This window comes from Emiliania huxleyi (genome assembly GCF_000372725.1).
Source record: "Emiliania huxleyi CCMP1516 unplaced genomic scaffold EMIHUscaffold_27, whole genome shotgun sequence".
NCBI classification, from domain to species: domain Eukaryota; phylum Haptophyta; order Isochrysidales; family Noelaerhabdaceae; genus Emiliania; species Emiliania huxleyi.
The window spans coordinates 428667-446367 of record NW_005200011.1 but is presented as its reverse complement, the minus strand read 5'-3'; the positions used below and the strand labels follow the sequence as shown (position 1 = coordinate 446367).

Below are 17701 nucleotides of genomic sequence, written 5' to 3'. Positions count from 1 at the left end.
TACAACGCTTCGGTTTGGCCAGCTCACAGGTGAGTTACGCGTCGAGAAGCGGTAAACGAGCGATGGAGAGGTTGCAGGTTGGGGCAGGGTGTTTTCGTACGTCAACGTGTTCTCGCACGCGCGGCATCTGGTGTTGCCGACAGAGAGTGGTGCACGCATTCGTAACCGGGGTGCCCCGGGGAGGTGGGGTGCGCGTGCGACTTCTAGCCAAAAGTCCAACTTTTGCCCCCACGGACGGACCCACGGAGCACGGTTATAGAGCATTCATAGCATATCGATTTTGCATGTTGGTCTCAAGTCTCATCCACTTTCGTGAGAAGATATCTAGAGTAATGCAATACACGTAAATGATATTGATAAAGCGACACAGAGGTCAGAGCACAGTCCACACAGAGGAGGCCCAAGGAGGGCAGCGTACGGCTCTACTTTAGGCCGTAGCCCCGCGTAGCGCGTCTAGGCGTGGCAGCTGAGGCCGGCAGCGGGAGGCCAGAGCCGCGGCCCGCGCACACCTCGGCTGATCGGGGTACAGCTACGGGATAGGACTCCCAGCGTGCAGTCCCATCACGCACGGGCCACGGCTCCACCTCCACAGACTAGCATCTAGCTGCGCGCACTCGCAAAGAAGTTGATGCCGCTCACTGCGGGGCCTCGACATCACTCCAGATTACCATGGAGCTTCTTCCCAAAGAACTGTGCACGCTTGTTGTGAAGTTTGAACAGCTCGACGGTCAGCAGGGGTACGCTACGGAGGCAGGCATGCGCCACACTGCGCGGGGAATTCGCTTGCCACCGTTGCGCATGAGTCCTCTTCGCTTTGCTCGTAGATCGATTCAACAAAGGAGATACGGCTGCCACAGGAATAACCGTCCGCAAGAGTTGTCAGAACGGCTTGGGTGCACGTTTCGGTTTTGCAGCGACACGCGTCGCCTGAGCAGGGCGGGCACTCAATTTCGGCGAACGCGCCAAAGCCACAAAATCGACAAAGGGGTTTGCCTCCGGCACCGCATCCCAATCCGCCCACCACACAGGTCAGGTCCAAGAAGCACGTCTGCGTGGAGTCCCCGGTGCAGATCCCTGCCTTGCATACGGTTAGCGGTGGTGGTGGCGGCGACGACGACAGAGGCGGTGGAGGTGATAGTGCTGGTGGCGGTGGTGAAGAGAAGCTCGGCGGCGGCAGCGGCGAGACCGTCGCCACGGTCCCGCTTGTGGGTACAGTCTCAGGCGGCGACGGCGGCGGCGGCGGTGACGGTAAGCACTGAGATGCGTCGCATGGGGTGTAGTCCTCATCAATAAAGCCGTCACACATTCCGTCCGCGAAGCGGCAGCCGCGTCCCCCGCCGAGGGTGTCGTAGTACTTGAAGCAGTCGGATTCCGGCAGGCCCCTGGATTGCAGCCACGCGGTCAACATCCAGCAGTCATCGCCGGAGCCCGACGCTGGCTCCAGGCAGCGGCAGGATGGCGGAGACGAGGGCTGTGGAGGGGGAGGCGGCGGTAGTGGAGGGGGAAGAGGCGGCGGCGGCGACGGCGGCGGCGGCGGTGACGGTACGCACTGAGATGCGTCGCATGGAGTGTACTCCTCATCAATAAAGCCGTCACACATTCCGTCTGCGAAGCGGCAGCCGCGTCCGCCGCCGAGGGTGTCGTAGTACTTGAAGCAGTCGGATTCCGGCAGGCCCCTGGATTGCAGCCACGCGGTCAACATCCAGCAGTCATCGCCGGAGCCCGACGCTGGCTCCAGGCAGCGGCAGGAAGACGATGCCGGGGCGTGTGGCGGCATGGCCGGCGGTGACGAGGTGTGCTAGTCGCTACAGTCGGACGGCTCCGGCACGTCTAAAAGAGAGAAAGAAAACAGACAACCCAAACGAGGGATGGGGGAGGAGGACAGGGTCCACACCTGCATGAGCAGGATTTTGGAAGGACAGGGGCACAGGTGGGGCTCTCCTGCTCCTGACAAGGGACACGACAGGCTCGCAGCGCGGTGCACGGTGGAATCCCAACTCCACTGGCGGTCTCATCTCAGTCTAGCGACCTTCCTCCGGCTTCTCATCGGCAGTCTCTCACTACCACGGGCACACTGACACAGGGGTGGCAGGGGCGGCGGCATGAGTCTCCCACATACTATGCGGGCCTCACTAGAGGTGCGGCCTGCGCGTGTCCTCGCCCTTGGGAAGGTCTTGAGGGGGGAGGGAATAAATAAAACGGACACACCAAACAGCAGAAAGAAAGAAAGAAAATAGACAACCCAAGGGAGGGATGGGAGGACGGCACGCCGCCAACACACAGGGATTTTAAGAAGAGGGGTGTGGTGCGCTAGCCGTCGCCCACCCTTGGGCGTCTGCCTCTTCCTATCTCTCTTCGCATCAGTCCCTCTCCGATTCTCGCTGCAACCTTCATGCCACCTCGCGGTCTTCCCACTCTCGTCGTTCTCTCTCTTGTCGCTTCTTCCTCTGTCGCTTCGCTCCCCTCTGCCTCGTTCTGCGACGACGCCGCTGCCTGCCGATCCCTTGCTCTCGCCTCTCGGCGCAACTCTGCCCTCCTCGCAGCATATCCTGGCCCCTCGAGTTTATCGAGCTCTCCTCGAGCAAGGACGAGTCTTCTGACGCCCACCGCTATCATTTGCCGCCCAGTCATATCGTTGCTCAGGTCCACTCTCTTCGGACACTTGCGCCTTCACGGATGATGCCGGCGCTGGGGTCCCCTTCGGGTGCATCGTGACAGCTGACGGCGGGATTTCCACTGGTTCGTCCTCCTCGGAGTCGTCTTCCCCGGCTTCCTCCCGTTCGGCTCTACGTTCAGCGTGGCTCACCCTCCATGCCGTGAACAGGCGCTTTATCCACCCAATATTCTTCTCTCGTTCCTCTGCCCGTGCCTTGGTCTTGTCGTTGTTTCGCATCCATGTCAGTATGGCGATCGAGGCTGCCTTCCCCACTTACCTGTAGTTCTCTCGTCACCTCTCCCGCGAGCTCCCCTCTCTTTCTTTCGGGTATGGAGTCCGTGGGGCAGCGTGCCAAACAGCAGGAAAGCGGAAAGCTTCACCATTCTTTGTTGCGGCCACGCCTTCTAAAATTCTTTGTTGTGGCATCTACCGAGAACATCGCACCGTATGTTGCTCTCGCCGCCGACCCTGCTGCGCGGAGGCGCGCCCGCCATCGCACCGGCCGCGCGGTCCGCGCTAGCTGCCGCTGGCGGCTCGCTCGCCGCCTTCGTCAGCAGCGGCGGCGCCGCTCCCGCCTCGGCGATCACGAGCGACAGCGGCGCTTCCTCGCTGCTGTTGGCCTCGAGTGCCAAGGACACAGCGAGCATCTTCGACACCGTTCTCAACCTCGGCCTGACCGCCATCTTCCTCGCCCTGCTCGCCACCATCCTGAAATTTGGTGCGAGCTTCCTCGCGCAACCGCCAGCGTCTGCATTCTCACCACCGTCCCTCACACCGCACAGGCTTCGATTTTGTGACCACGGCTGCGAGCGTAGCGCGCCCGGTGGACGAGGCCGTCGCCGATACGTACGGCGAAGAGGCGGCGGGGACAAAGTTGGCGCCCGGCGAGGCACTGTACGACGACACACCCAACCCGAACGCCATGGAGCGGATGGCTACGTTGAAAAAGGCGCGGCACCTACCACGTCCCCACACGCGTCCCTGATGTCCTCCCTGTGAGACTCCGCCGCACGCGTCTGTCAGGGCACGCGAGCCACCTCCTCCGTCCGCGACCCCGAGAAGAAGATTGACTTTACCAAGTCGGAGTCGGGCTTCGACTTTGCGCCCTGGATGCAGGCGAGGCGGCCGGGGCGATCCCGAGTTGCCGCACAGCGTCTAGAGATTTTCGCACAGCTTCCAGAGACTCGACACACAGCTTGCCTGCCAGCCACAGTACCACTCGCGCTGCCTCTCGCCCGTTCCAACTCTCTCTTCTTTCGCCCCCCAGATCGACCAACGGGCGGTGGCGCGCGCCGAGAAAGAGCGCAAGGCGCGCAAGGCGAAGGACAAGAAGAATATGTAGCGCCTCCGGGCGGCGGGGAAGCGGGGAGAGCATATCTGACTTTTGGATTCGCGCGTTTGCGGCCGCGCCGGCGTTCGCCGAGCGAGCGCGAGAGATGAGGGGTGGAACACCCCCCCAGCCCCCACGTGTGTGTGTGTGTAAATAAATAAATACAACGGACATCCCAAGCTAGGGCTGGGTCGAGGACAGACACGTCCCCACCTTTGCAGGATTTTGCAAAAGCGAGGGGGGAGGGCGCATCGCCGCGCGGAGAGGGCTGGGCACAGGGCACAGGGGATCTCTCTCGCATAGGATATGCACTCGGCGGCACGAAGGCAAGGCTGGGCGTCCTATGTGTGTGTGTGTGTTTAGCAAGTTTATACACGTTATAGTGTTTTTTGAGGTGCCGAGTTCGTCGTGCGCTGGTCGTGCGATGCACGGTGACGGCCGCCTTTGCGCGGCAGAGACTGAGATTTTTTTTAAGCCCCTAGTGTGTGCAGCCCGCTCTAGCCAGCGGGATCGGTCACGACTAACGTGTCACATATATTTGTATCCTCGTATTACTTCACCTCGGCGAGCAACTTGTCGAAGGTTGCCACCGCCTCCTTCAGCTTGGCGGACTGCGCCTGGGGGTGCACGGTGGGCAAGAGGTGAGCGGCTATAGCCGTCGGGTGGTGCGGGCAGGGCGGGCCTTCCTCGGCGAGGGCTCGCTGTCTCTCTCCTGCGCACCTTTAGGTCAGCAGTGGGACGGACCTTGCACGCGCCAGGCTCGTCGCGCGGAACGACGCCCTGGGCGCAGTAGCCACTGAACATGCCCGGCATCACGGCTTCCTGAGAGTACGCAAACTCGTCGAGCGAGTAGAGCTGCGCGTCCAGCGCCTTGGTCAGCGGCCGCAGGTCGCGCTTCGTTTCCGCAACCAGGGCGCCAGTGCTCTTGCGGGCGGCGACGATGGCGTTGCGCAGCTTGCCCCAGTCGCCAGCCTCGAGCAGAGCGGGTGCGTCGTTCGCGAGCGAATCTCTGAGCGTCTTCAGCCGCGAAGCAGGCAGTGCCGCCACCCGCTCTGCCTCGCGCTTGTCTGCGACTGCCTTGGCAAACTCGGCCTTGTCGAGCGCTTGCGCCGGCGCAGCAAGAAGTGCGGCGGCGGCAGCAGCGGCGGCGGACTGCTGCAGCGCGGCGCGGCGCAGCATGAACGTCTGCTGCTGCGGCAGGCGCAGTGCGGCCGCCACCCCGAGGAGAAGTAGCGCAGCGAAGAAGCGCGCTGGCATGTTAATTTCGCTGCGCGTTTTTCTCGCGATTCCTTTCCTAGCCCTCTCCCATCACTGAGCTCCCCTGCAGCTCGTCTTCTGATAAATGCAGAGAACGAACGATTTTCTCCTTTCTCCTTGCGTTGATGTCCACCGAGCTGCTGCTCTCGTTCATATTACTCGCACCCGCCGCCCCGAAGTCCGTCGGCGCGCGCGCGCCAGAGCGCACTCCGCTGCCGGCCTCGCAGCCGGTAGCTCCGCTGCCCTCGCGCTCCGCGCTCTGCGGCGCTCTCAAGCAGACGCGAAACCGGCAGTCAATCGCGCGGCTCATCGCCGAACTCGAGCCGCAGTCTCAAAAGGAATACACGATGTGTATCGCCGCCTGGGGCCGCGCCGGTGACTGGCGCCGCGCCGTCGGACTCTTTGACACAATGAGCGATGCCGGCGTCGAGCCGAATCCGTTCAGCGTGAGCGCCGTAGTGTCCGCGTGCGAGAAGGGCGGGCAGCCGGCGCGCGCGCTCGAGATCTTCGAACAGGCGCGCGCCGGCGATCGGTTCGAGAGCAATGTTGTCGTCTTCAACGCTGCGCTCGCCGCTTGCTCGCGGGGCGGCGAGTGGCGGCGCGCTCTCGACCTGCTGGCCGAGATGCAGCGGCAGGGCCTCTCGCCAAACTGCAACTCGTTCAACTCCGCCATCAGCGCGTGCGGCCGCGCAGGCGAGCTGGACACGGCGCTCGAGCTCCTGTCGACAGGCATGCGCGCTGCGGGCGTCGAACCCGACGTCGTGAGTTGGAGCGCCGCCATCGCCGCGTGCCAGCGGCGCGGCGAGTGGCGGCGCGCTCTCGAGCTTCTCGACGGCATGCGCCGACAGGGCGTCGCACCAAACGAGCGGACCTTCGGCGCGTCTTCCCTGGCTGCCCATGGTGCTGCACACGCGAGATGAGCGACGCCCCGGTTGCCATAGGCGCCGCCATCTCGGCTTGCGCAAAGGGAGGCGCGCCGCCGGAGCGTGCGCTGGAGTTGCTCGCGGAGATGCGCTCAAGCGGACTCCGCGTCACACAGGCAGCTACCCGAGATCAACCGAGATCAACCCAAAGATCGACCCGTGTGATCACGACACGCGGCGCAGGTGGCCGTCAGCGCCGCCATCAGCGCGTGCGGCGCCGCGGGGGACTGGAAGGCCGCCCTCTTCCTCCTCGATGAGATCCGCCGCTCCGGTGCCTCCTCCTCTCTCGCTGGGCGGGAGGCTGGGGCGTGACGTGACCGCCACATGATTGCGCCACCGCTACCGCTGCGACAGGCGCACGACCCGACCTCATCTCTTGGAACGCGGCCCTGGCGGCCCTCGACAAGGGGAGGCAGCCGCGGCGGGCGGTGCGCACTGCCCGGCGACGCGGGCGGACATCTGGCGCGGCGAAAAGTGCGAGACGCGTGACGCGGTTTCGTAGGTTGCGATACTCGACGAGATGGCGGCGGCGGGCGTGCAGCCCGACGCCGTCTCGTACAACACCGCGTTGCTTGCGTGCCAGCGCGCTGGCGAGTGGGACTCGGTGCTTGAGCTCTTCGAGAGGGTGCGGCGTGCGGGCGGCAAGGGCGCGCCGAACGCCTTCTCCTTCAACGCAGCTCTCGCCGCATGCGCCGCCACCTCCAGGGCGGCGGAGGCGGTCGCGTTGCTCGGCGAGATGCGGGAGGCGGGCGCGCCCCCCACCCTGCGCTCCTATGCGGCCGTCATCTCGGCGTGCGAGGCCGCCGGGGAGTGGGAGCGGGCGCTCGACATCCTCCGCGAGGCCGAGCGCGCCGGGGTGGCGCCGCAGCTGACTCCGGCGGTCGCCTTGCAAGCCGGCCTCGTGTCGCTGAACGCGCTCGAGTCGAGGCTGCTCAGGGCCTTGGGGCGAAGGACCTGAGCGTACCGTGTGCGTGTGTACGGCCAGCGATTTGTGTGAGTGTTGTCTGTATCTGGTGGGACAACGCCGACCGCCGGAGATAATTTCTTTAATCTATCAACACATCGCATCCTGATGACGCTTTCCGCGATGATGAGCATTCTACTCCTCTTCGTGGTCTCAGGGGCCAACGGCGCCACCCTCGCACGTCCCACCCTCGCACTCACGAGCGCCGAGGCCTGATCGCTCGCCCAACTTCCCCCCACAGGCCTGCACATCGGCGCGCTCAGCGCCTCGCGCCCGCTTGTCAGCGCCTCGCGCGCGCTTGCTGCCCTTCGTGCCCCGCACCCATCCATGGTCGACACAGAGTGGACGATCGCGCTGCAGCGTGTGGCTGCCGCGTGCCTTGAAGAGGAGTGCTCGGTCAACACCGTGGAAGGCCTGATCTCCGAGCTCTCGAGTGAGCCCGCCGCGCACGCACACTCATCCAGACACGTGCAGCGACGGCCAGCTGCCGTGACACTGACCCGGCGGCGCCACCAAGCTGCCGCGCGACCCTGACACCCGACCGGCCTTCCCTCGCCGCAGCCGAGGCCGAGCGGCTCACCAGGGATGGCACCAAGACGTCCAAGGAGCAGGTCGCAACGCTTCTCGCTCTCGGCCGGCTGCAGGTCCCTTCGTTTCTAAGCGTTCCCTGGCCCAACTACTCGCCCTTCCACGCGTACTGTCGGCGCCCGCAGGCCCTCAGCCAAAACCCGGCCGCCAACAAGAACGAGATCGAGAAGATTGTCGCCGGTGTGTGACACTCTGACACCTCTGGTTTAGAAAGGTCTCGGCAGCGAACGTTGGCCCTTCTTGCCGCAGGCATGGCGCGCTCGTTTGGGACGGTCAAGGCGAGTTCCTCACTCGCTGCTCCCCTCCTCGCCTCCCCGCGGTCTCTCTCCCTTTGCTGCCCTCGCGTTGCTGCCCTCACCGCCCCTGTCCTCACTGCCGCTCCCGCCGCCGCAAAGGACTACGACTTCCCCGGCGCGGCGCTCGGCTACACGGGCACGCCGAACAAGAACAAGGTTGGCTTGTGAGCCCGCCCGCTGCGCGGACGGGCACGCGGGCTAACCGCACGTCCTCATGCCGCGGCGGTTTGATGCACGGAGGAAGCGCCGCGAGCAAGGGCTGCTACCCCTTGTGGGGCGGCACGTTTGAGAGTATGGACAATGCGGCTGGAGGTTGTGAGGATCTTGGAATGTCTACTATACACGTGCGCGGGTTATCTTATTATTATCTTATTTATTCGCGAGAGACGAGCAGAGAGTACGCGATAAAAACAGGAAATACAAATCCGCGGACGACTACTGTACTCTCTCTCTCTACTGTATGGGTTGTTGCTCGAGTATATGGGACAAAAGCGTCGAAAATGTCCCAAAAAGCGTGTCTCGAGTTTGTTGCAGCCCCACAGCCGGCGCGCGCTGCCGGGAAGCACCGCTCGCGTGTCGGCGGCACTCCCTGGCACCCAGTGAGTGCCGCGAACAGACCAGACCGATTAGGCTCGACGCCGTGCGCGCTGTGGGGCTGCAACAAACTCGCCGCCGAGCGTGCCACCGAAAGCGTCCCGTCGGAGGTGGTGGAGTTTGAGACCTGAGGCTGCGGAGGTGACGCCTGAGGTACCGGCTCGTGCACGGCGACTCAGCCGGCGACCGCCACGGGCTCAGGCGAGACCTGTCGACGCGTTCCGGCTCAGCTTCACCATGGTCCTCGGGCGTCTGTCGACGTCAGGACCACCCATACAGCTCGAGGGTTTGAGGTCGCAAGAGCCAAGATGGTGGCGTTTGGACATCCCAACCATCCCACAAGACAGCCTGTAGGTGATGGCGGGACGGCGCAGTGTTTGTGGCACTCGGCAGTAGGCACCTGCGGCACGGCCCGCTGTCGGCTCTCGCGGGCTGCGGAACCGGCCCCAGAAGGGGACGGTCCGGGCGAGTGTGGCAGCTCCTGCGCTAGTATGGGCACCCTCTATCACAATACTACTGATCCTGGTCATTAGAGCTGCCAGGGATAGCGTCAGGAGCCGGTAGGAGTCAAAACCCCTCATATTTGAGACATCGTGGCCCATATACTCGTGCAACAACCCGTATACGGTGTGGCTAGTTCCATTTCACAGTGCCACAGCTCGCCCTACTGTGCCGTACGAAAGTCTGTGCAGCTGTGAACAGCAGCTCTGAGCACGGCGCCGCAGGCGCCTGTTGATGGGTCCAGGTGATAGCCCTGGATGGGCAATGCATACGCCTAGTTGGGCCTCAGATCGCCCGACCGCGTCCCGGTGCTCTGTGGTCGGATTTGTGACGCCGCCGCACCGCGCCGCGGCCGGGGGCCCTCCGGAGGCCGAGGATGGCCGTGGCGGACCGGGACGAGCTCTGGGAGGTGAAGTGTCAGTGTATATATTGTAGAGACTAACCATGTGCACAATATTTTTCAGTCTAGCTAAGCCTGGGAAGGCGATGCTGGGGCCGTACAGCAGCTTGATGGTGCTTCGCCGGCGTGCGTCCCGGAGCGGTGCCGGACGGGCGGTCCGTGGGAGGAAAACGAGGGACAGCGCCGACGGCGCTCTGATTCGACTTTTAACTTCAAACAAAGACAGTGGCACGCTCATGTTGACGCCGGGCTCGTGTCCCTCACAACCTGCACAGACTTTAGGCCACAACAGTACACAATCTTGATTTTGCCTTCCAGAGGCAGCCGCGACCCCGCCGAGTGGACGGTTGCACACAGCAGGTGGCGCGGTGTGCAACCGTCCAACTTGGCGGGGTCGCAGCTGCCTCTGCGCGTCCTGGGGAGGTACAAAATTGTCGCCGCCGGAGACGACTCGACGCTGCTGAGATCGGAGATCAAGCCCTGACAGGTCGCACGTCGCTCCTTTGACGCCGACGTGACTCACCCGTGCAGAGCGCATCAGGACACGGTCTCGACGCGCTCGGTATGACGCCTGCGACCCGTCTCGGGTCAGGTGGCACGACGCTCATCGCGCCTGCCAGCGCTGCCGTGCAGGTTGCCACGACAGGGTCGAGCACGCTTCTATACGCTCGCCCAGCCTTCCTTTCCATCCCATTAGGCAGCCTGGGAACGGTGGCGAGCAGAGGCAAAGCCTACGAGGGGTGGTGGAACCACATGTCGCGGCTACTGCGAGCCGGCTCGACCCCACGATAGCCTCGGAAGGCTGACTTTGAGGCACCACCATCGGACGATGTGGACGAGTTGGGTCGCTCTCGCGGTAGTCAGACAACCTCTCATACTAGGATAATCGACCATGGCCGCAGGGAGCGCGGGGGATGGCGCAGGGAGCAACACGGAGCTCCGTTGGATGTTTTCAAGATTAGCGTGTCAGAGTGAATTGGAACTAGCCTGTCAACCGTACTAAGTCTGGCCACACAAAGAACCCTGCACAAAGATATTTATTTATTTAAAGTCTGGCCAGGTTGTCGGGGACACGATCCCGGCGTGAACACTCAACTAACTGACGGATCCGCTCCTGACGCGCTGCGGCGCGTGCCACTGTCTTTGTTTGAAGTTAAAAGTCGAATCAGAGCGCCCTTGCCCTTTGCCCCTTTTGGCCGGGGCCCTGAATCATCTTTGGCCCCCCCTTGCCGCTTGCGGTCAAGTCCCAGGGCACAAGACCCCCGTCTTCACAAGACGACGGTGCAACGCGCTCACACGAGATCACTGAAAAATCACACAATCAACCCCTCGATGCATTCACTATTTGCATACCTTAAGGTTCTCCGGGCCAGTTGGGGGGGGCAAACCCTGCCCGGCCCCTAGGACCCCAGGTAAGGCCCAGGTGTGGCCTAGGGCATCAGAAGGGACCAAGAGGAGTCCAGTCTGAGCCATAGAGCCCATGTCTTTGCCCCCGAAGGTCGCGATATCTCCTTCTCCCTTTTCGACGAGTAACAATCTTACGCAACGAATGGAGATGCCTACGGAATCAGAGCTCTTCCAGAGACACGTACATCTTATGATTGGGACAACATAGTCACCAGCACCTAGATCAGATGCTGTCAGCCTCTTTCCATCGAGTCTAATGACATCAACATTCTTTTTCATTTTTAGACGAGCCAAGTTATCCTTCAGCAAGCATTTAAAGGGGAGATCCACCTTAAACGTTTCCTTGCACGCTTTCGAGGCCATCTCTTCTAATTTTTCGAAAAACGTCACTTGCTGCGCAAAGCACAAATCAATAGTAATCGAGAGATCGTCAGACGGAGTGACGTCTTCCATACTTTTAGAATAAGGAGGCTGTATTCTTTGAATAAGCATTGGTTCCTTAGTAGTGGCTACCTGTGTTGTATTTTTCGGAATATTAGCTATTACCACTGTGTCATTAAGAGCTGATAGACGTTCAACATTTAGATTGGGCAACGAGAACATTTTTGTAAACTTTTTTTCCTTTTTATTCTTTGGAAAAATAAAAAAAAATATCGTCATAAAAATTCGATTCACTTTAAAAGATCTCTGTCGTGATCAACCTTGACTCCTTTCTGTTGCTTAGCGAGCCAAGCATACATTCGGGCCCAACCCCATTGAGAAGGAGACAACTTTTTCAAATGCCCGGAACGCGGGACGTTACAGTGGTGTCCGGCCGGCGCGATCACCGAGCTGTGACGCTCAGGGAAGCCCGATGAGGTACTGGTTTCTTTGCCCAGGCCTGGCCTACGACCCATGCTGGATCAGCTGAGCAAGGTTTGGGGAGAATCCTATAGTAGGATCTTCAGATATTTTGACGGATGACCGAAATCACCCCGTTTTTGCCCATTTTTGGTGCATGTGCATGCACACCCATCTGCATCTCGCCTCATGTTCATGTGTCATGTAACATGAGTCATGAGGAGTCGACGACCTACCGACCTTCCTTTTATTTATTCGAAAACGGACAAAACATCACTCATGATACGTCCGTTGCGTCACGAGACGTCAGCGTGAAACGAGGTCTGGATTTACTCTCCCCTTTTAGAGTGCTCTCAAGTTTTGTATATGATATAATTTGATATCTCGCCGTGTGTCTCGTTGTTACGGGGACCTGTTTTCCTTTTTACCCATCTCAAGTAGAATAAATAAATCAATAAAACGGTCAAACTCTGAGACGAGATGGGATTTAGGGACATGTACATGTACATGTTGTGTCCCCGCCACGTGTGAGGTGAGGGATCTTCAATCCGTGTCCCCTCACCCCTCGTCACAACCCGACACGGAAAAAAAATTGCTTTCGAAGAAAAACGAGCACGCATATTCTCCCCCCTCCATTCTCTCCCCCTTGGCGTGGCGCGCCTCTCCCCCAGCTCTCGGTATCGCGTACTGCACGAGGCTACCGTGGGCCCCGCCTGCGCGCTGGGGGTTCCCTTCCCTGTCGGGAAGCCTAGCTCTGAACCTGGGGTCGCTACCTAATGCGGGGCGAATGAGTGATGAAGTTAGTGCCTTGGTGTGCCCGTTCCCCGTTATGGCTTCCCCTGGTCTCGCGACCATGAATGAGAGCTCTCACTCCCAGGGTACTCCCGCGTATCTGGCTCCCTTATCCCCCCCCTCTTCCCCCCCCTTTCTCTCTCCGAGATGACCCGTGCTCTACGTGCCTAGGTTTGGTCTTCGGGGAGGGGGGATTGTCGGTGTGTCCTCGCGAATTTTTCTCGCTGGACGCCCAACAGCTTCGATTTCCCTCCTTAGCGCCCCGGGTAGAGCGTGGTCTCCCCTGGAGCCTGCCACGCCCGTTCTGTCTAAGCCCAGGGTTCAGCTTTCCAGTTGATCCTTATCGGACTGGTGAGTTCCTTCTCGCTGCCAGTGTGACGCCCCGGCAAACATTGGCAGCGGTGCTACACACACTACGCCATCTTTCGTTTGGGTTTTAGGAGTGTTTTTTGTTAACAATTTTTACGGGCTAGCCTGGATTCGTTTTCTCCAAAGGAGTGTTTTGTTTTGACAAGATTTTATGGGCTAGAGCTATCTCGCAGTACATGCGCACGAGCTTAGCGTCTTGTTGCACTATGCACATAGCGGTTTAACAGGAAAGAAATTTTCGCGATCGTGTTTTTCTTTTTATGCTTATGGCAGGGGTGAGGGGTGAGGGGTGAAGGGTGAGGGGTGAGGAATGAGGGGTGGGGGGTGGGAGGTGAGGGGTGCAACCCGACACGGAAAGAGCGGCAGTAGAGAGAGGTGTCAGGTGTGTCCGAGTCCGTTTTTATTTATTTGTCGTTGTTAAAAAACCTGCGTGGCCGACTACACGGTGAGCCATACGGACCTTGCACAAAACCTTTTCCTTCTAAGCAGGGCTACACAATGACCCTATAGTGTGGGGGTGTTTCTGGCGAGTGGTGATGAGTAGAATTAGATCAGTAACCAGCCTCCGGCGGGGCCCCCCGCTACCATCCAAACCCGAATACAAAGCGCCTCTCCGAGAGCGCTGCGCAGACGGTCTATCTACTAATCATAGAGGCTCAAGTGCGACAAGTCCACACACATAACATGCGACACGGGTGCCTGCCATACACAAAGCATTACTCTCACGACACACGGGCACCGGAGCGGCGGCAGCGGCGGCAGCAGCACACGCGGGCGGACGGATTCGGACGGGGCGGAGCAGCGGCCGCCCCTGGGCGGCCGCTGCTCTGTCTGCCGAGCGCGGTCAGGTGCAGGGAAGCGTGGCGGCGCGGGGAAGCGCGGCGGCGGCGGCGGCGGCGGCGGCGGCAGCGGCACGCGCGGGCGGACGGACTCGGACGGGGCGGAGCAGCGACCGCCCGGGCGGCTGCTGCTCTGTCTGCCAGAGCGCGCCGTCTGCGCAGCGCGGTCAGGTGCAGGGAAGCGTGGCGGCGCGGGGAAGCGCGGCGGCGGTGGCGAGCAGGCGAGCGGCCCGCGCGCGGCGAGGCGGACAGGTGATCGGCAGGCGGGTGATGGGCCGGAGAGTGACCGCGCCCAGCGATCGGAGACGAGCCGATCGTCGCTCGGCCGCAGCTGACCTCGAAGGCGTGCGGAGCGCGACTGTCGGTGTCGGGGGGCGGCCGTCATGTGGCGAGGAGGGAGGACGACAAGTGCGCGTCGTACGGGTCGCTCTTCATCGGCCAGTCGAGCGGCACTCAAGTCGAGACCGAGCATGGGCGACGAAAAGCCGGTGGGGCCGGTGGGAGGTAGGACGAGATTCGTTTCGCGCTTTCAAAAGCGGCTTCGCGCGCAGCGCAACTTTGGGTTTGCCACGAAAAGCGCTTCCAGCTGGAAATGGGGGTAAGTGGGCGGCCAATTCACACCTCGCGGGACTACTTATGTTTTCGTAAACGTAGTTGTGGCCCCCCGCTACGTCGCACGAGTGCAACCGGGTAGCGGGGGGCTATTAGCCAATGGTATTTTGAAGTTCATATGAAAATACCAACTTGCCTATGTGCACGTCTCCGCGGCGGCGGCCCGGAGGCGGCCCGGCGGAGCGGTCAGAGCAGCACTGCGCCGGCCGGCGATCGACTCTCGACTATACCACGGGCTCTATTGAATGGCCTCAAGGTGCTCTCTAGGGCTGCCCTATTCCGCTCGCCCGGCTACGTCGCCGGGCTTCGAAGGAAAAGGTTTCGCTCGGCACGGCGTCGGAGAGCAAACTTCGGCGTTCGTCCTATGTGGAATGCTGGACGCACGTCGGCAAGTGGGCCCATGACAAGGCGGGCTGCTGCTCAGAATCTGGGCCGTCGGCGCTCGCTCTCGCGCTCTTCATAACGACTTTGCCCCCTCCCTCCCGCGCCGTTGGGCAGCCTGACCACGACAACGCCAGTGCGAGCCGCCGGCCTGCAGCTCGAGGCGCCTTTGAATGAGCACGAGCTGGTGCGCGGCGGCGGCGCGGGTGATGCAGCCCAAGGTGACGGCGACGGCGGAGGGGGCGGCGGCGGCGGCGGAGGAGGCGGCAGCGGCGGCGATGGCCGCGGGTTCGGCCCGCCCGCCTTTGCTGCTGGTCCTGGTGCTGTGGGCATCATCACAGCTCAGCGGCGTGTGCGACCAGGGCCAGTGGTTAGACTTTCGACGCGGTGAGGCTGCTCTCTGAGCGATGACACTAGCAGGAGCATCATGTGTGTCATCGGAGTCACTTGTATTACGATACCACCACGCCGCCACGCTCGCAAGGGCCGCCTAAGCGCCTAAGCACCCTAAGCACCCCCGCGCTCAGGCCGCTTAGGCTTAGGCGAGTGACGGCCGGCTGCCCGGGGAATGGCGTGCCTCCGCCGTGGGCTGAGCACCCGGGAGCGAGCCACTCAGCAAGTGGTGTGCGAGCGTGTAGCCTTTAGCGTGCAGTCGGCCCGTCTGCCCGCTTACAGCGGCAAACACCAGCGCGCGGCCTGCAGGAAAGGTGCCACTCCCCCGACCGCGCGCCGCACGCGGATTGCAGCCAGCCGCGAGTCCGTACCCGGCGCAGGGTCGTCCTCTCGGCCCGCCCAATAGCCGACGCCATAGTCAAAGCTCAGCTCGGTGCCTGCTCCAGACGCGCCAACGCTGAGTACGGCCCCAACCCCACCCTGCTTATCTTCTCTCCTGCTCTCTCCTGCTCTCTCGTCTCCTCCTAGCCCGGCGCCCTCTGCGAGGTCCCGCGCAGCAAAGAAATCGACTCCCCGCCCGCCCACGGCCGGCGCGGCGACGAGGCTGCCCGATTCCGCGTGGTTGAGGAAGCGAGAGGCCTATCCGAAGTTCCGCAACAGTTTCCGCGAAGGCTCCTCCGAGAGAAGGCACCTCGGCCGGGCGGTGGTGGCGCGCATGGCAGCTCTCCGTCGCGTCCAGGTACACGTCGCCCAGAGCAAAGAGGTACGAGCTGCCGTGGCGGCGGGAGGCCTCCGCCGCCTGGTCGCGGGTGAGCAGCGCGCCGCGGTAGCTGGTCACGTACTCTCCTGCGGCGGCGGGCCGTGTCGCAAAGGCGCCGAGCCCCCGGCCATCGGTCGTCGGCCTTACCTACTCGACACGTCTTGGACGTGTCATGACGTGTTGCGGACTCGTCGTAGAAACCCGGGAGGTGGAGCGGCTTCACCTCGAGAGCCATCTCGTGCCTGGGCGGTCGCCCGGCGGCGGTGGAGTAGCACGCGTCCATGGTCGGGGGCCGAGACTGCCTGCTGAGTGGTGAAGACGGCGGCGAAGGCGGCGGCGGCGGCGGCGACAACAGCAGATGCTGCAAGCTTCCAGGCATTGGGCAGCGAAGCGTGGCTGTGCCCGCGTCGGCGCTCCACTCTGCTGGCAGGCGTGCGAGCAACTGCTCCGGCCCAAAGGACACCTCTTTCGACTCGTCCAGTGCCATCACGCACGACGGGTCCCCGCCGCCGTCGAGCAAGAGACGCGTGCCCCCGATCACACCGTGCTCACAGTTGTGCGACCAGTTGAGCTGGAGGTAGTCCACGCGGCAGAAAAGGCAACGCGGCGGCGTCCCCGGACCAACCTCGACGTTGTCCACCAACCAAGTGCCGACCTGATAGGCGACGACATCGCCCTCTTCGAGCAACGTGGAGAGATGATGCTGGCCTCGTCCAAAGTCTTCCTGGAGCGCTGCCGCTGCGGGAGCATCAGGCAGGCTCGACATGGATACCGAAGGGCGCACGCAGCGTCCTGCACGCACGTCCGTACGCGGTCCATACACGAGCATCACCAGATCCGCCTGCAGTATCGCCCGTCTCTGCTCGGTGAACTCAACCTCTCACAGACCAGCGCATGGCGGCCGAGCGCCATAAAGGTACGGGAATGCCCGGAGGTATTTTCTTGTCAATAACGAGGCTGTGAACTCTCGCGCGCCGCCGTCAGTGGCGATGCGCAAAACATCAACAACGCTGCTCGCAACATGCGTGTCGCGCACTCATTCATGACCCGTCTCAATGCCCCACCCCCCTGCGCGCGGGCCTTCTAAGCCCGCGGGTAGTCGCCCCCCATCCCCAGGGCCTCCAGGGCTCGCGCACCTCAACCTCTCACAGACCAGCGCACATGCGGACTCGGGCCCGGTGTGCTTCGACGCAGCACAGTGTGCTTCGTGGTAGCATGAACTCAGAACGGCCCCCCGAGAGATCCTCTTCGACGCCCACGGGTCCCGGGGGGTCGGAGGGGTTGCGAGAGGGCCCCGCCGATTTTTTGTTTGAATCCCGGAGGCCGTTCGAACATGAATTGACGTTCCACGTGCCCGTCCCCAGCAAGGACAACATGCTAGCCCAGCAGGCCGCTCCCACGCTCCCACCGCCGCCCGCGGCGGAGGCAAGGCGGCAAAGGGTGGCAAGGGCGGCGGCAAGGGCGGTGGCAAGGGTGGTGGCCGTGGCGCACCAGACCCGCTTTGCGCCGCCGCCCTCGACGCCCGATACTCGGTTGAGCCGGCGGAGCGACGGCGGCAGAGGTGCGGCCGCCGGCGACCTCACACGGTGTCGAGCGCCGTAGAGACGGCCCCGAGAGCCGCCGCCAGGTGTGCCACGACCGCCGCCGCGAGGCTCGTGGCGATGGATGCGCCAGACCCGCTTTGCGCCGCCGCCTCAACGCCCGATACTCGATCAGAGCCGGCGGAGCGACGGCGGCAGAGTTGGCTTGCGGCCGCCGGCGACCTTCCCCTCGACCACGCCGCCGACCCGTCGACAAGC

At 62.5% G+C, this 17701-nt stretch overlaps 6 protein-coding genes across 6 annotated transcripts; 3 read left to right on the top strand and 3 right to left on the bottom strand.

Annotated features, from left to right (window-relative positions):
* Positions 1-654: 654 nt before the first annotated feature.
* On the bottom strand, positions 655-1702 carry EMIHUDRAFT_206654 (hypothetical protein; the record flags this gene model as incomplete). Its single annotated transcript, XM_005776992.1, has 3 exons — positions 655-742; positions 1257-1382; positions 1551-1702. The coding sequence occupies 3 exons, from the start codon at positions 1700-1702 to the stop codon at positions 655-657; spliced, it is 366 nt and encodes a 121-aa protein (XP_005777049.1).
* A 1401-nt stretch (positions 1703-3103) lies between these two features.
* EMIHUDRAFT_463546 (hypothetical protein) lies at positions 3104-4162 on the top strand (the record flags this gene model as incomplete). The annotated part of the gene is made up of 4 exons (XM_005776991.1): positions 3104-3374; positions 3439-3605; positions 3680-3772; positions 3924-4162. 4 exons carry the CDS (start codon positions 3104-3106, stop codon positions 3996-3998), a joined length of 606 nt encoding a protein of 201 aa, XP_005777048.1. The 3' UTR covers positions 3999-4162.
* A 343-nt stretch (positions 4163-4505) lies between these two features.
* On the bottom strand, positions 4506-5229 carry EMIHUDRAFT_435406 (hypothetical protein). Its single transcript, XM_005776990.1, has 2 exons — positions 4707-5229; positions 4506-4603 (listed from the first exon to the last, which is right to left on the bottom strand). The coding sequence occupies exons 1-2, from the start codon at positions 5163-5165 to the stop codon at positions 4538-4540; spliced, it is 525 nt and encodes a 174-aa protein (XP_005777047.1). The 5' UTR covers positions 5166-5229; the 3' UTR covers positions 4506-4537.
* A 139-nt stretch (positions 5230-5368) lies between these two features.
* EMIHUDRAFT_450548 (hypothetical protein) lies at positions 5369-7229 on the top strand (the record flags this gene model as incomplete). Its single annotated transcript, XM_005776989.1, has 5 exons — positions 5369-6143; positions 6185-6273; positions 6350-6437; positions 6521-6594; positions 6669-7229. The coding sequence occupies 5 exons, from the start codon at positions 5369-5371 to the stop codon at positions 7122-7124; spliced, it is 1482 nt and encodes a 493-aa protein (XP_005777046.1). The 3' UTR covers positions 7125-7229.
* Positions 7230-7248: 19 nt separating this feature from the next.
* EMIHUDRAFT_435404 (hypothetical protein) lies at positions 7249-8402 on the top strand. The gene is made up of 6 exons (XM_005776988.1): positions 7249-7296; positions 7372-7563; positions 7692-7774; positions 7844-7898; positions 7968-7996; positions 8114-8402. Exons 1-6 carry the CDS (start codon positions 7254-7256, stop codon positions 8180-8182), a joined length of 471 nt encoding a protein of 156 aa, XP_005777045.1. The 5' UTR covers positions 7249-7253; the 3' UTR covers positions 8183-8402.
* Positions 8403-15418: 7016 nt separating this feature from the next.
* EMIHUDRAFT_463543 (hypothetical protein) lies at positions 15419-16668 on the bottom strand (the record flags this gene model as incomplete). Its single annotated transcript, XM_005776987.1, has 3 exons — positions 15419-15781; positions 15834-16049; positions 16126-16668. 3 exons carry the CDS (start codon positions 16666-16668, stop codon positions 15419-15421), a joined length of 1122 nt encoding a protein of 373 aa, XP_005777044.1.
* Between the last annotated feature and the right edge of the window lie 1033 nt (positions 16669-17701).